Source organism: Haliotis rubra, unplaced genomic scaffold (genome assembly GCF_003918875.1).
Source record: "Haliotis rubra isolate DU_JTF1 unplaced genomic scaffold, ASM391887v1 Scf770, whole genome shotgun sequence".
Classification (NCBI taxonomy): Eukaryota; Metazoa; Mollusca; class Gastropoda; order Lepetellida; family Haliotidae; genus Haliotis; species Haliotis rubra.
Window position 1 is genome coordinate 175,285 of NW_025767491.1, and position 17,381 is coordinate 192,665.

A 17,381-nucleotide genomic window follows, 5' to 3' on the forward strand; every position below is an offset into this window, starting at 1 on the left:
CCTAACTCACTCACACATTCGACATTCTACACCGACCATCTACATCCATTAAACGGACAAACCAAGATGTAATTGAAATACTGTTCAACTCGGCACTAAACCTAACTCACTCACCGACCGACCATCTACATCCATTAAACGGACAAACCGAGATTTAATTGAAATACTGTTCAACTCGGCGCTAAACCTAACTCACTCACTCATTCGACATTCTACACCGACCATCTACACCGATTAAACGGACAAACCAAGATATACTCATGCCAATAATGGTTGTCACCCCTCCCCACCCCCAACACACACACCCCACAAACACATCCCAGGGGTGACAAACCTCTCCAATTATAAAATGAACCGACCATGTCAACCATTAAACGGACAAATCAAGATATAATTGAAATACTGTTCAACTCGGCGCTAAACCTAACTCACTCACTCATTCGACATTCTACACCGACCAACTACATCCATTAAACGGACAAACCAAGATATAATTGAAATACTGTTCAACTCGGCACTAAACCTAACTCACTCACTCATTCGACATTCTACACCGACCATCTACATCCATTAAACGGACAAACCAAGATATAATTGAAATACTGTTCAACTCGGCGCTAAACCTAACTCACTCACTCATTCGACATTCTACACCGACCATCTACACCCATTAAACGGACAAACCGAGATTTAATTGGTATACTTATCAACTCGGCGCTAAACCTAACTCACTCATTCGACATTCTACACCGACCATCTACACCCATTAAACGGACAAACCGAGATTTAATTGATATACTGTTCAACTCGGCGCTATACTGTTCAACTTGGCGCTAAACCCAACGCCCTCACTCACTTTGAATCTTACAGCGGTCATCTGCCCGGCACACCACGATATAACTGAAATACTGCAGAAGTGTAATAAGGGTGTATGCATGTTTTTATCTTACATTATTCACCAGTTGTACATGTCATTTCATGTCTTACAAATACAATACGTCAATCTTGGTCCAATCTTTCCAATGCAATGACCGCGAAGTGCCTGTGCTCGCTGGTTAACCCTTGTCAATGCTAGGGCTATTCACCTCAGGCCGCACAATGTGTAGTTAGGTATTTTTTTAGGTCACGCCCTGCTGAAAATAGTCCGACTGTTCTAAAATCATCCAAACTCTTATTAGTTTTTAGTCTCAGTGTTTACCTATTTCCTGTGCACCGGCATTTATTTGGTTAGTACGACATAGCGCCATTCCACGGGTCACGGTAGGGTCCAACGGGGATAGCATTACCTGGGACAAATCATGACCATTGAATACTTCAAGTATGAAGAACCTCAATACGGCTTGTGCTGCCTCGCTTGCTTGCTCTAACATAGGACATGAAACATAATATATATACTATTTACATCCACATTGTTCTCACTGTGGGTTCTCATAGTTGACTTCACAGCGGTTGAGTAAAGTGTTATGACATGAGTGTTGTATGCGAATAAAATAATACTAATTAAATATGTTCTACTGCTGTAAGAACAATAATTGAAGGAATGCAGTATAAATAATTATTTTATTGTTGATAGGTTAATAAATAATACATGGAAATTATTCTCAGCAATCTTCATTATTAATATTTATTGGTGATAAATCCCCACTTTCCTGTTAATTTCGCGTGCATGCCTGCTGCATCTGGGCGTCCCTCTGTGAACACGCTAGAAAAAAAGAAAGATGAACAGGCATGTCGACAATTAAGAGTTAGCAGATGTGCTGTACAGTCTAAAAATAGATTCATGTCTTTGTTTCGGAGCCTTTTCGTGTGAATCTAACTGTGACCTAAGCATATTCAAAAGATAATACGGACGCGTGCTTCCCGCGTCAAGAATATCGTATCCTGGATATAGATATTCACTAACCGAAAGAAATACATTCATCGGTAGTCCTATATTTTAATTAAAAAAATATCATCATCTCAAAACAGAATTTAAATATAATCAGCTATCAGCAGGAAACGAGCAGACGAATTTAGCACGATAATATTAGTAGTACGTCTACTTTTATATATATCGTCCCAACAGCTGTAAATATGATAAACTATGGCATTCAAAAGCTGCAATGAATGCAACGAAACATTGAAATACATATAAAATATATAAATGTTGTTAGTTACATGTGTTATTAAGTAGTCATGTGACAAAATGTAATTATTTGGTTACAATTACAACTAGTAGTACACCTAGTAGTACATATTTGATTGTGCACCTGCCTACCACAGCACTGGCGGCTCCTTTGATCTGTGAGACTGTAGCAGTACCGGCTTTAGCATGTCGTTGTGGATTGTGTTCGTTGTCATTTTGACGTCACTGACGTCTCTTCCGACAGCATATTATTTGAACAAAACAGATGCAATGAAAGATCAGCGACTTGTTTTCGGAGCAGGGACGTTAAGTTTATTAGGAGCAACAGTTCTACCGGCACTTTTTATGAGGCGGTTCTTTAGAAATATAGACCCGGTCATCTACGGTAAGTTTTTTTTATACATGAATATCTGAACCACAAAACACACATTTTTAACGAGTGCAAGATGATTTATGGTTGAATATACACTGTTTGTAGTGTAAACTCTCGTATCAATTTAGTTCATTCCACTTTAGTGAGACATGGAAGTTCTCAGCAGGGGAGACAACCGTGTAATTCCTAGAATACGCCATATTCTGTGTTACCAGTCTCAAATTTTCATTCCGATGTGACATAATATTAAGTTCTTTTATGTCAGTTTTCCACGATGCTGTGGAAATTTATGGTGATGAGATATGATGACAATTGTACCCGTTCACACTAATAAAAACAGCAGGTCACCCTGACCCTTTTCTAACTCCCTTTATTAAACATAATAAACATATAGTGATATACATGGGCATCATAAATTAATATAAATACTCTTAAAAAGTGTTTAAATTTAAAGTTTGTAAAAAATAACTTGTACAATTGGTGATTTTTTTCTTCTTCCTATTTATTAGAAACATATCAATGACCATATATATAATATGTCAGTCAGTCTCACAGATCCTGATCTAAATTATCTTCCAGCCCTAATAATGAAGCAAATGTTGATTGGTTTTCCTCAGGTTCAAGCTCTGTTATCATTCCCAAGAAAACACACTCACTTCAATCTAATATGTTTAGCTCATTTTCAGTTTAAATGGAGTGTGTTATTTGTATTATTTATATATTTTCAAAGACTAGATATCAATCTGATAATATTTGCAAAACCTTCTCGTCTTATCATCATCAAAGAGACTAAATGTAAAGTGTTGCATCCTTGTTTAAATGGTAACTATCATATTTCCTTTTTTTGTACTGCTAGTATTTATCATTATCTCATAGACAAATATGTTTGGGATATTTTCGACTGCAAAGTGTATATATCAAATAGAATCACATAAAAAAAAGATAAGATGAAGAAATCTGATGTTGTACACTGCATCCAATTCAAGTGAGCTTCTGAACCTGTCATACTGTCATTTCCATTGTTAAAGATGCCATTGATAGACATTTCTCATTGTCACCACATATGTTTAGTAATGGAATTAAATATAATTTAACTCCAACACATTGTTTGACTTGCAGCCTGTGCATGTTTCTCATGGAGTTCAGTGATCGACCTGTTCATTGGGCTAGAGCTGGATGGCTATGTGTCAGGGTATATGGGTTTCTACTTCCTGGAAGGGGAGCCGTACCTGAAGACCGCCTATGGCACCATGATCAACTACTGGGATGGTACAGCTCACCTGGCTCTGTATCTGGCCATCATCACACTATACTGTACAGGGTAGGTGCTAGACTTGCTCTTAGGCTCTCTCATGTCAAAACATGTCTCTTTGATTATTGAATACTAGTAATAAGCTGTTAAAGAAGTATAGGAACATTACATTGGTGGTTTTGCATTAAAATGAAATAGTAATTTTTCAGTTAATCAAAAGTTTTAGTAACTTATTCAAGTCAAGATAGGTGCATAGATTGTTTTCTTTTAAGTATATTTTATTCATAAAAGGGGAATGGGATTGGCAGAGATGTCAAAACCATACAATTTTATTTATGAAAAAACAACACAAAACTATGTGACTACAATAGCAGTAAAAACATACAAATCTCTCAAAAAGTACATTAAAATATATAATCAATTAGCATACATACCATATACAATAAATTTCAACCACATTTTATTCAGTATCAAGCTATATGTGGATACTTACTACTGATTTAGGTGAGTATGAATGTTAATAACAAGTTCTTAGAATATCCATATATTTTTAATTAAATATGAACATTCTTTGGAAAAGGTAATACTACTTTTGGCAAAAAAATGCTAATTTTTGCATCAGTTTTTGGCCAAAATACTAACTGGGCTAAATTAGAGTTGGCATCTCTGGATTGGGTATAAGTTCTCCAAGGACACAGTCTCCCAAGTATTCTACAATTCAATTATAATTTGTACTGTACATAAAAACCAAACAGTCACATAGATGATGGGATTAATATAGGTAATATATTTTGTCAGAGCAAACAGATGCATAAGAGTGTAAGAATGATATAGAGAATTAAAATCTTGAAAAAGGACCTATTGACATATCATTAACACAGTCCAAGGGAAAAGGAGATACATAGAGCCTCATATGTATAGCGTTGTTGTTTGGCAGGTAATATGCTGTCCTTATTATGTTCCCTTCTACACAGCCCTTATGTAGTGCTACAGTCTAAGTAAACTCAGTACTATTCGTTATACTGCTATATTGAGTCTAACAAACCCTCGTAGAAGATCGGGTCAGCTAACCTTTTGGACTGACCAATCAGAACACAGCTTACCAAATCGCGGAAGTTAATATTCACACATACCTTTTGAACCTTTACATAAAAACTCAAACGATTCCAAATGCTATTTTCCGCACGATCGCTTCCGAGTGATACACATGAAGGACGCAATGTGTAAACAGTCGCTGAAAAAAGCGTTCTTGTCAATATTCAAGGATGTCATCTTGCAGAAATATAAGCTTATAGTAACCTTGTCATTAGAATCCCTAAGCATATCTACTGCAGGTCAAATATCTGTATTTTATGCAGATTTTCTTTTGTTGATATATAGATCAGTGTCAGCGACCAGGGAAGAAAAAATCCAAAAACCGTTTTGTAAGTCCCGCCGAACCCTAACAAGTAGTCGTTGTCTGATTGGTTAAATCCGTTCGTCCGTCTCGCGTTTGACTGGACGGTCATAGGTCGCTCAAAGGTTAGCTGACACGACCTTCTACTAGTAAAGCAGTGTAACGAATAATACTGAGCCTACGTTTACTTAGGCTGTGTAGTGCTATAGCTGTAATTCCCTGAACCGCAGTGGTTCTGTTTCAGTGAAAATATTTTAGGCCCCAAAAATATATGTCCGTTTCCTATTACATGCTTTATAAAAATAGGGTTGGTGGGTCGGTTTTATCTTTTTATTTTTTACTCTTTTGTTTTATTTCTTAGTGGCACCAGGTGGGCACCTGAGGTCTTCAAGAGTACCATATCATGTAGTGACAATGCCTTATGATGAAACATTGAAAGATTTCTATATCAAATCATTATTTATGTTATTTATTTGCAGATTTATTCATTGAGGACCCATTATGCCAATTCAATGCAATCCATTTTAGCCCTATGTACACTGAAAAACATGAAAATATCATAATCGATTTGGATAAAAATGATGAGTTGAAATGCACTCCAGTAATGATATTGACTTGGTTAAAAAAAAGATTTAGGGTCGGGGTGGGTGTTTTTTTTTGGGTGGTTAGGATAGGGTCGGTCGGGTTACCAAAAACGGACATATTTTTTTTGCCTTGTGTTTGTTATTTTTGTTTTGTTTCAGGGAGAGTTACCGTGAGGTTGGACTGTACTGGGTGGGCTCCATCATGAACAGTATGATCGTGTTCCTGCCCGGAAATGTAGCAGGTAAACCTCAGACGTTTAATCCCAAGATTCTTTGTTCAGTGGATAAAAGTGGCAAAAAGCTCTATCAGGCACCGAGGATTTAGAATTATAGATTTGATCCCAATTTATGATCCTTAAATTGATATGTCAGCAAAATACTGATGTCATCAAAGTGTGAAACATCAAAGGTGTTGTCATTTTAGACTTTTCTCTCACCTTAACCTGAAAAACATGATATGTCTGCTACTGTTCAGGTTTAAAATTCCTCATAGTGTAGTGCCCAGTTAATATTGCTGTGGAATGGATAAACAAGCTCCTCCTGTTAGAAGTTAATCATAGAACTATATATGTTATTATAAAACCTTGTAACAGTGTTTCCAATACAAAGCTTGGGGGACAGGTGGCCCATACATAAAAGAGCAGCGTAACTTAAATTTCATCGAAAAACCTATCCATGTAAGCGTCAATCCCAATTTGACCTTACTTTGCTTCTAGGCTTATCAGCACCAACCTGATGTTTGTGGCTTTTACCAAAGTATCGTGCAACGCTTTGGGCTCAAATTCTTCCTACATAGTTATGACATGCAGTGATATAGCTAAATTAAGTAAAAAGACTTTTGTCAATCTCAACGATTCTCAACACCATGTCTTCTGGCCTAGATGACAGAATGTTGACAAAGTTCAGAAATTGACAAAGAGTATTCTGCTTGTGGGCATGCTGAAGTTCCAAAAGGCACAGCTAAATATCTTCATGGAGCACATGAAGAAACCCATACCTAGCCCTGTTGTTAGACACAGCTTTCACCCCCTGAGCATTTCAAGGGGTAGGCCAGAACCTGCTACTAAGATGCCAGGAAAACGTAAAATATGAGAAAGACAAAACACTTCCTATATTCCATATGTTACATGCGACAAATTTAGATAAGTGCTTAAAACAATTTTATTGACTGCTTTCTTTTTATTGATTGAAACGTAAGAAGTAAATTTATTGTAGGAAAGTTTTTTTGTGTTAAATGCTATTGATATTCTGTTGACAGGGAAGTTTGGTATCAAGTGGTCGTACTTGCTCAATGTACCTTACATGATAATACCTCTGGTTGCTGGCTTCAAGTTTATCAAGGAGAGGCCGTTGTTTGTCAGGTCGTACCTCAGGGTAAGTATCAAGGAAGTAACTGTTCTGTGGTAGCTGCATGGCTAAACTGACTTTGATGTTGATACCAGAAGTCTCATTAGTATCAGTCCCTTGAGTATCTAGGGTCTTCGACAAATGCCACCCGGACAAAAAACACCCGGACAAATGCCACCCGGACCAAAGCCACCTAGGACAAATGCCCCCTAGGACAAATGCCACCCAGACAAATGCCACCTAGGACAAATGCCACCCAAATAAAAATAGAAACCACCAACACAATATCATGTTTCCCAGATGTATTTGCATGATAATTCATTTTCATTTACACATTTTCATTATTGCTTTCATTCTCCTCTTTTTTCATTTTTCATTCACACTTTCATTAATATTGCCAAATTATTCATCGAAGTCTACATAACTTTACATCAAAATCAACATTTTTTCAAAGTGAATATTCTTTTATAAGAAACCAAATTATTCATCAAAGTCTACATAATTTTACAACAAAATCAACGTTAAAGTCAAGAAGGTCCTCTGTGTAATGGTAAAATAACTGGGTGGCATTTGTCCTAGGTGGCATTTGTCCAGGTGGCTTTTGTCCTAGGTGGCATTTGTCCAGGTGGCTTTTGTCCTAGGTGGCATTTGTCCTAGGTGGCATTTATCCAGGTGGCTTTTGTCCTAGGTGGCATTTGTCCTAGGTGGCTTTTGTCCTAGGTGACATTTGTCCGGGTGGTTTTTGCCCTGCTCCCGAGTATCTAGAAGATACCTTGACAAATGATACTGACAAGTGGAATGGACACTTTAAATAAAAAATTATGGAGAACAGATACAAACTAGACTGACTGACTGACTGAGTTTGGTTTTACGCCGCTTTTAGCAATATTCCAGTATCACGGCGGGGGACACCAGTAATGGGCTTCACTCATTGTAGATACAAACTAGAAAATGTGTGAAAGGAAAGCATGTTCTTACATGTATTTGTCACATAGTATTTTTTTGTGGGTCAGATTTCACATACTCAAAGAGTTGTCTCCCTTGGACTAATTTACAATTGAAGCACAAACATGTAATCAGTGTATGAAATAAGCCAAAAACGCAGCCTGTCATCAGGGCTGGTAACTTCAAAATGTTACCAGCCCAAAATGGATTTAACCAGACCAGACACCAATATATGGTGAATTTACTTAGATGTATGGAATATCTAAAAATTTACCAGATCATCGGGCTGGCTAGCTGTAAATTTAGACCATCTGTCAAAAATCTAGCCCGTCTCGGGCGGTCGGACTGGCCTTATTTCATACACTGACAATGTCATGCAGTTTGGATATTTTGATGTGTTTGGACTTAAGATGACAAAAGTGCATATTGAAAGATACGAACCCATACCCTTAATATACAATGTTGTACTTACCATTGTAGTAGTGTTGATTCCTATCCAATAAGCACCACACACATTCTTCTCTACCATATTCACCATCAGTAATTTTTGTAAGAATGTGTACTAAAACTGAAAGGTTTCGTCACAGTCTCTGTTTTACTAAGTTATTAGCTTCAGCTATGATTGAAAAAGTTTGTCACGGACAAGAAGTGGATCTCATGTACGGTTTATATAAGGGCCCCATTTCTGAATTTTCTGAGCATACTTGATGCTTATTAGAGTGAATAAGGTAATATCCTAAATATCCTGGTAATAGTAACTATTTTATAAAATCATGCATGATGCCGGAGAACAGTTATTTATTTGCATCTGTGGTACTCGTTGCTGCCTGTGAATAGTTGTGGTGTAAAATCCTTACTTTTTGTTTTCCCAGATACCCAGTCTGCTAGAAAGACCAGTTGACCTGCTGTTTGCAGTCTTCTTTACATTGTGCTCCATAGTTGCTGTGTTTAGAGGGATGGTGAGCATGAAATTTATATAATACCAAAGGAATCTTTAAAAGGTTTTACATATTTTCAGTTTAGACACATACATGTATAATAAGGCAAAATCAGTGGCCCTTAATGGTATTCAGGAAGAATAACAATATATGGATGAGCAACTTCTTTCTTACAGTGAGAGCTATTCTCAAGAACGATTCTGGAAGTACTTAGGTTTCACAGCAACACAGTTGTTTCATGCATACATAAGTGACAGTAATTTGTAAATTATATTATTAAAATGTCTTTGTTTTACAATAGTGCCTAAATATAGGTCCACATGCTATGGTTGCTTCTTGTCTTGCAGGCTGTGCTGGGAGCCAAGTCGGACATTATGCACACCTACCTGTCAGATGTAGAACCCTACCTCAATGATCCAAATGTGTATCCAAAGATGCAGGTAAGTCATTTCAGACTTTAAAACTGAGATTAATTGATTCTTTATCCTATCAAGTAAAATCAACACGTAACCCGTGAAGATCCAGGTTAAAATTGTTCTTCAACAACCCATGCTTGTCATAAGCGACCACTAGTGGTATCGGGTGGTCAGGCTCGCTGACTTGGTTGACACATGTCATCAGTTCCTAATTGCGTAGGTCGATGCTCATGCTGCTTGGTCCAGACTTGATTATTTACAGACCACCGTCATATAGCTGGAATACTGCTGAGTGCAGCGTTAATCAACAAACCAACTAGTATGACCACAGAAATGAGAATAAAAATGAAGAAAGAAATATTTCAAATAATATTTGGTAAGATTATGTTTAGGTTGTAGAAACGCCATATAGCCTTTCTGGTAGGGTGACACTGTATCATCATGCAGATGGAGCCGTAAAACAATATCCTTTCATTTTGTGGAGAAGCAAAGGAATTAGTGCTTCTTGCAAATAAGAAAAATGAGTTATTTGCTGTTGTCAACTATACATTTTGAATAAACAAACATATTCACAGTGTTTGCCCTAGGCATAAAAATTCAGGAGTCACCATGACTCCCTGGTGTCATGAGAGGGAGTCATGGAAATGTTTTTGGGAGTCAACATCAGTTTAGAGCTTTCATCAAGACATTAACTGTGATTGTTTAGTAACGACAAAAAAAGGTAAGGCAGGTCAGGTATTTAATCAGCACTGAGCAGTTAACAGGCAAACATTTAGTTTTAGAAGTTGTTACGGTTAATAAATTGCCATGACAAAAGGTTTAAAAGTCCCCTTTGAACCAGCAAAATAGAACATTATCCACTCAGAATGTTTTCGAAATCGGTGGAACACTCCATGGCATGAAGTCAACAAGATGCCAAGGGAGGCAACTCTGAGGCGCTAACAAAAAGGCGTACCTCTAAAAATACTATTGCCCACACTCAAAACTTTAAACATTGTGACCAACAATAACTATCACTTAATCAATGATAATACAAATTACAAAAAACAAACTCTCATAACAATGTTTAGATTATCAGAACAAAGGGCCCAGTAAGCTTCTAAATTCACTGCATATTTGAGATAATTTGTGCGTCAAATAGTTTTCTGCATCATGGCAAACACTGAGTGACACTAACACTACACAAAACAAAGTTAAAATAAAGTGTAAATAAGATCAAAGCTGATTTGATGGATTGAAAATTCATGACTGATATTGAAACATGCACTCACAACAGTCATAGTGCTGATTAGCATCACCTGTGCTGCCTGACTGTTCCAGATGCTGGTGTACCTGTATTACTACCTGTTCTACTACCTGACTGCAATCTATGGCCTCACCTGTCCAGCCCAGTCCTGGATGGCAGACATGGCCCTCATACATGCAGGTGCAGCAGCTCAGGTAGTACCCTGCTTTTTGTTTTACCTTCATCAAAAATGTCATTAGATAATTTAATTTCTTTCTGTAATTCAGTGTCAGCCAGTCACTTTAGAAACAAAGACAAATGTGTGTGTGTTTAAGTAATAATGGAAAGCAGTTTTTAAGAATGGCTATTGTATTGTAAATATATGAGATTTCATGAAAGGCAAAGGATGGAGAATCCTGTGAACTGTAGTTTTAGAACAAGAGAGCTGCCCATGTGTTATCTTAGGCTGTTGTTCATATGCTTGCACATTCTCCATCCTAATGACAAGGTAACCATTTTCTCACCAGGCTCAATTTGTGCACATCACTGCATCACTGCACCACCGCACAGCTGAGTGTTACCATGCGGCCATGGAAGGAAGCAGTGGCGCCATCTTCTGGGGTGTGAATCTGGCACTTCTGATTGGCCCTCACCTGTTTGCTTGGCGGTGCATGAGAAGACCTAACCTGTTTGGGGAAACCTATACTGTCAACACAGCTGAACCAGTCACTGCTGATTCTCACCGGAAGAAGGACTAAATTAACAATGTTTGCATACAGTGTTTAATCAAAGTTGTTTCACTGGATAAAGGTTATTCTGAAACTGTTGTAATCAAAGTTTAACATGATTTTAGATGGTTGTTTAGTGAGGGAAAAATAAATTTGAAAATACATGACAACAATATTTTTAAAAATGATGGTTGTTTCACTGGATGAAAAGATAATGCAGAGTAATTGCAAACTATTTTACAAAGGTTTAAAACCATGGTACTTTTGATTGAAAACTTCACATTGCCTTGTTAGAGAATGAAGGATAGTACTATAAAGGACGTACATTTGTATGTAAAAATAGATGCATATGTCATAGTTTAAGTGCAGAAGAAGAAACTAACTGGACCAATGCACAAGATGAAGAGATAAATTTAAATCCAAGTACAATGTGTCAGATGCATTGTCCTAAGTACAGTCAGAGTGCCAAGATAGTCATAACCCCTGTACTTTGACATACAACAATTGTATGCCAAATATGTCTTTGTGGTGTCACACCCTGAGTTGAAACCACTGACACAAGTCAGTGTAGAAAGTCTTTTTCTAACAGATTACTATAATAATCCACTGTTTTAATATTTGTAGAGCTGGTTGATGGTAAAAGATTATATCCAATGTAATTGTGTCCTCATGTTTTATGTCATGCATAGTTTATATGAGGTAAATATGATATGTATTGCACAAGGGTAATAAAACCAGGATACACAGAGATAATAGACAGAGATCCCTCCTTTTATACTCAGATATATTTTGTATAATGATATGTATGTTTATGTTTGTTATTTATACGTTTTACAACAGCTTTTGCTGTCATTGTCAGATTGTCATCTCATAACACCCAGGGGTAATAAGGCAGCAGCATTGGAGTCGCATTGGAGTGAACGACAATACAAGTTATATATACTGATGGATAGAAATAGGGGAACATATAGAGGAAGAGAACTGGCTAAAGATTTGTTGCATTTTTTGTTTTGGTTTGTGGATTGACACTGTTCACACAAGTTTTCTGTTAAAACCTAAAAAACTATTGCAAATTCTTTTGAATCAATATTTCAATAATAACTTTGCAGACGGTATGTTTTGTCATTATCACCTGAAACAATTACGACAGAAATACAAAATGGATGAGTTCCTTCAGTGCACTAATAGGAAACTTGTCCGTTAGTGGGCAAGGCAAGAGGTTTTGCAGTTTAAAGAAATGTAAATACAGAAATATTGCTAGTACATATACAATTGTATATCTAGTCAATTACAATCACATTTAATGGATTAACATTGTATATTGTTTTTATTAAGAAAATATATGAGTTGATGGACCACTGCTAAATGGAGCAGATACAAAAGCACAATCATCATGTTACAAATGTTGCCTTTCTTCTCTCCTTCAGTATATAACTGTGCAGTTTTTATCTTCATCATGACAATGGTACAACTGATCAACATGGTCATTGAATATAGAGGGCTTTGACAAGGAGACTCAATTTTCAATGTATTGTTAATAATGTTACTGAATTAATTGCTTTAATTTTAGTAAATCATTGTTATTATTTATACTACTAAAGCTACTAAGACTACTACTAGAATGTATTCTAAACTCAGCTTCTTGATATATACCTTTTTCGTAGTAGGAAACTTTATAGTACATATATATTGGTTCAATACATATTAGATCTCTTTGTGTTTATTAAACTGTTACATTTTATTAAATTGTATTATTTTGCATACTGCCATTTTCATATGTTTACAGCCTTCAACATTGAAGTACATGTACAATGTACCACATAACCAGGTTTAGTTTTTAAGCTGCATGGTCTGCAAGTCAAGGTTCAGTGTATGAAATAAGTCAAAAGCCCAGCCAGACATCAGGGCTGGTAACTTCAAAATGTTACCAGCCCAAAATGGATTTAGCCAGACCAGACAATCCAAAGAGAATAACTCAATTTTAAGTTATTGTTTAGACATCTGTTTTAAGGATGATATATGTCAAGGCAGTGCTTTGAGCTTGCGATACGATAGTTCAATGTTCAAACAGTAATTGTCAAGTCTAAATGCAAAGTTCAAATTGAAAAATAGATTTTAAGATACAGTGAATTTACTCAGATGTATGGAACATGTTATCTAAATTGTTTACCAGACCATCGGGCTGGCTAGCTGTGAATTTAGCCCGTCCGTCAGAAATCTAGCCCATCTGGGGCGGTCGGATGGGCCTTATTTCATACACTGCAAGGTTTCTGTGTGACATAAAAAAATGGCCGTGGTTTGCTTACGGTGTCCTCTGTGTATAAATGCTCCACAATAATATTTGTGGAAACTTAATAGAAAATTGTCTCACAGACAGATTGTGATATTTCAGTCTGGGGCTCTTTAAAGTGGACATCTTTTTGTGATGGTAGTAAAATCTGTACAGATATTGATCATCAACTGGATGTATTATAATATTGTCATTAGCTGACATCTGTTCTGACACGTCTACAAACCGTGCTAAGTAATGTTGTGATGTACATTAAGCATGGCTCCAATTCAAGGCGGGTGATGGGGTAGCCTAGTAGTTGAAGCGTTCCCTCATCACGCTAAAGATCCAGGTTAGATTCCCCATTTGGGTACAATGTATGAAGCCCATTTCTGGTGTCCCCCGCTGTGATATGTTGCTAAAAGCGGCGTAAAACTAAACTCACTAACTCACTCAATTCAAGACCTAACCTGTGACCAATATTCAGTTGAGTGATGTTGTCTGTGGAAGATGTCTGAGTTAATATGTTGTCCTTTTTGAGAAGCATGGATGCATGATTTACTTAAAAGTATGTTTTTAGTACTTTTTCTTAATGTTTTCAGTTATAAAGAAAAGAAATATTGAAAGAAATGAAAGAATATTTCCATGATTATCACTTTTTGCAAACAAATGGCTTCTTTAGGATATGATGATTGTTTGAAGTCATGTGATTTCTCCAAGGAGAAATTGCTTCCAAACACTTGGCTGATGATTGTGACATCACTGGTTACCATGATGTCACAATCAGTTGACATCACAAATCTCTATGCCACTGAACCTGTTGAGCTGTACTTGTTACACTCAAAACACTGGCTATTACAATATAGACAAACTTTATGGATAACAACTTCTTTATTTTGTGGGTGTGACATTTCCATTCAGATTCTTGTACCATTATCATTTGTTCAATGGTACAAGAATCTGTATAGAAATTCCTGCTTGACATCGGTATTAAAGAGTCTGTATCGAAACATTGCACCCACGAAATGAAGAAGTTGTTATCCATTAAGTTTGTCTATATTGCCACTCAAAGCAGTTACTGGCTATTACTATTTACAAGGGTTACAGTGTCCGCTCGTCACGCTGAAGACCTGGGTTCGATTCCCCACATGGGTACAATGTGTGAGGCCCATTTCTGGTGTCCCCACCATGATATTGCTGGAATATTGCTGAAAGCGGCTTAAACCATACTGACTCACTCACTCACTTCTATTTACAATGGAGAAGGATGGAAGAAAGGCTGCCAATGATATATCTCCTCCGTCTGTTACAGTTTGTTTTCCTGTTACAAAACTGTCAAATAATGTTTGAATCACAAGTCATCATACTGATGAGACATGTGTTAGTGGTTTGATAAGAAGTATACGTCAGTTCTTGAATGAAACATACTGATCCCATGTACAAGTAGTTCTAAGTATCCTATCAGGAAGAGGATGTAAAACACCAGCTGTTCCTGGAGCAGTGGAGAAAAACGCTGGCTGGGTCAGGCTATCATATGATCAACACAAACTTGATCAACATCATGTGATGCATCAAAAGCTAGACTAACGCTTAGTCCCGAATATATATATTTTTGATAGTAACGAATAAACCCATTTAAATTGAAAGGAGCCCCAGTGAGTTTGGATATTCCTGCACCAGGGGAAATCTAGACTTGCTTCATATAGGGCTAAAGCATTGCTGGGAGGGCTAGGCAGTAGGGAAAATAATGTGGTTCAGGGACTGTGAGACAGACTACATCAAAAGTTAACACATCCATTTGTATCAAAGGGAGGACAATAGGGCAGCATTTTCAGATGTTCCCCAAATAACATACCTTGGGGATGCATTTCAGGAAATGCCTGACTGACCCATTCTACATAATAAATGACCACTCCTTGTGTCCAATTTTTTTGTCTGGCTGTGGGGAGTGGCGATTATATATGGGACAGGAAATGTGGTGCTTCAGATAACTTACAGGCCACTCATATTACAGAGGATGACTGACTGAGTTGGGTTTTACGCCACTTTTAGCAATATTCCAGCAATATCACGATGGGGTACACCAGAAATGGGATTCACATATTGGACCCATGTGGGAAATCGAACCCTGGCCTTCCGAATGCTTTAACTAGGCTACATCACTGCCCCTACAGAGTGAGTGAGTATTGTTTTACGCTGCTTTAAGCAATATTCCAGCAATATCACGATGGGGCCCCTACAGAGAATGAAAAAGGTCCCCTATATTATACCTTGCAGGAAACAGGTTACTTGACTCAGAAGAAACACCAGATGTATTTTTGTACATGTTGTCCTGTATTTTAGGAGTCAAAATTCATATTTAGGAGACTTGAACTTTCCACATGTTCTTAGATGAGTTTAGACAGAAGTACATTTACCTAGAGCATATTTGAAGGCGTAAAATCAACAAAATGCAAACATATTAATCACCTCAGTTTGTTTTGATCTATTTTTGTTGTCCATTATATATATTTGTTGTATTTATTAAAGTAGACTGGTACATTCTATGTAGTAGCATGTTTATAAATTATCATAATCCTTGTCACCATTTTGTTGTTTGTCTATGAGCATATTCAAAAAACCATTACGTGGAAATGTAGCTAACATATTGTGACTAGATTCCTGACACAGGAATTTTATATTTTGAGATATATTAAACACTTTACATCTTTGCTTGTTACTTTATCTATTCAATATTTTTAATTTCTATCTACATATGTAATGCCGTATATTGTATATTGTTAGTTACTTGGTTTTAAGTCTACAACACAAGAGTTGAGTTGAGAACCAATGAAGTGAACGAAAACAGATGACGTCACTTCCGCATTCAGGATCTTTGTGTAGCGAACTATGAGGCCTGCTTTGCGGGTGAAACACGAGGTTAATCCGTCAGATATTTGAATATCATAAATAAATAACAAACAATCGAGGTAGGTTTGTTTATTATCGATTTATTCATGCATTTTATGTTACGTTGGTCGACAAACCTTACATGACCGAAAACCGAATACACAAGGATACAATCAAGTCACAGATTTTGAGGTGAATTTCGACATAGGCGACATAGGAAATCTTGATCTTCTGGAGATACCAAAACGTCATCTGAAGTCATTTGGCTACCTCTCTTTCATCTATGCTGCTCCTTCTCTCTGGAACTCTATTCCCCATGATATCAGACTGTCACCAACCCTAAACAACTTCAAATCTCATTTAAAGACATTCCTGTTCCGAAAATACTATCACTGCTAGATTTCTGTGTTCCTACTCATTTCAAATACCATGTATATACTCATCATAGCGTTTAGAGCAGACACTTAGTGCCTGGAGTATTTTAGCTCTTTATAAATTCACTAATTATTATTATTTATAGGCAAAATCATCCAGTTACCTCCATGAGTTTACTTCTATTTACAGTTTATATTTAACTTTATATTAACCTGTCACATCTGACAAAAGTAACAGCAGCAGGCATTAATACTTACGTCATTCCTCAACAGTTGTGAGATGCTACTTCCTAAAGTAGTAGGGTCATTCCTCAACAGTTGTGAGATGCCACTTCCTAAAGTAGTAGGGTCAGTGATATTGACAAAAGATTGACAATCTGAAGGTTCAGTATATTGTATCTAAAGTGGGAATAAATACATCTACAGTTTAAACGATTGAAACCATGGCAACATGACCTTAGCTAGGATGTCATTTTGAATAGATTCTGGAATATGTCAAGAATCTACTCACATTATCCAA

At 36.9% G+C, this 17,381-nt stretch overlaps 1 protein-coding gene across 1 annotated transcript; it reads left to right on the forward strand.

Moving 5' to 3' along the window:
- Positions 1-2,259: 2,259 nt before the first annotated feature.
- On the forward strand, positions 2,260-13,321 carry LOC124260642 (transmembrane 6 superfamily member 1-like). Its single transcript, XM_046694972.1, has 8 exons — positions 2,260-2,510; positions 3,618-3,819; positions 5,890-5,972; positions 6,989-7,104; positions 8,895-8,981; positions 9,308-9,400; positions 10,697-10,816; positions 11,129-13,321. The coding sequence occupies exons 1-8, from the start codon at positions 2,312-2,314 to the stop codon at positions 11,357-11,359; spliced, it is 1,131 nt and encodes a 376-aa protein (XP_046550928.1). The 5' UTR covers positions 2,260-2,311; the 3' UTR covers positions 11,360-13,321.
- The last annotated feature ends 4,060 nt before the right edge of the window (positions 13,322-17,381 follow it).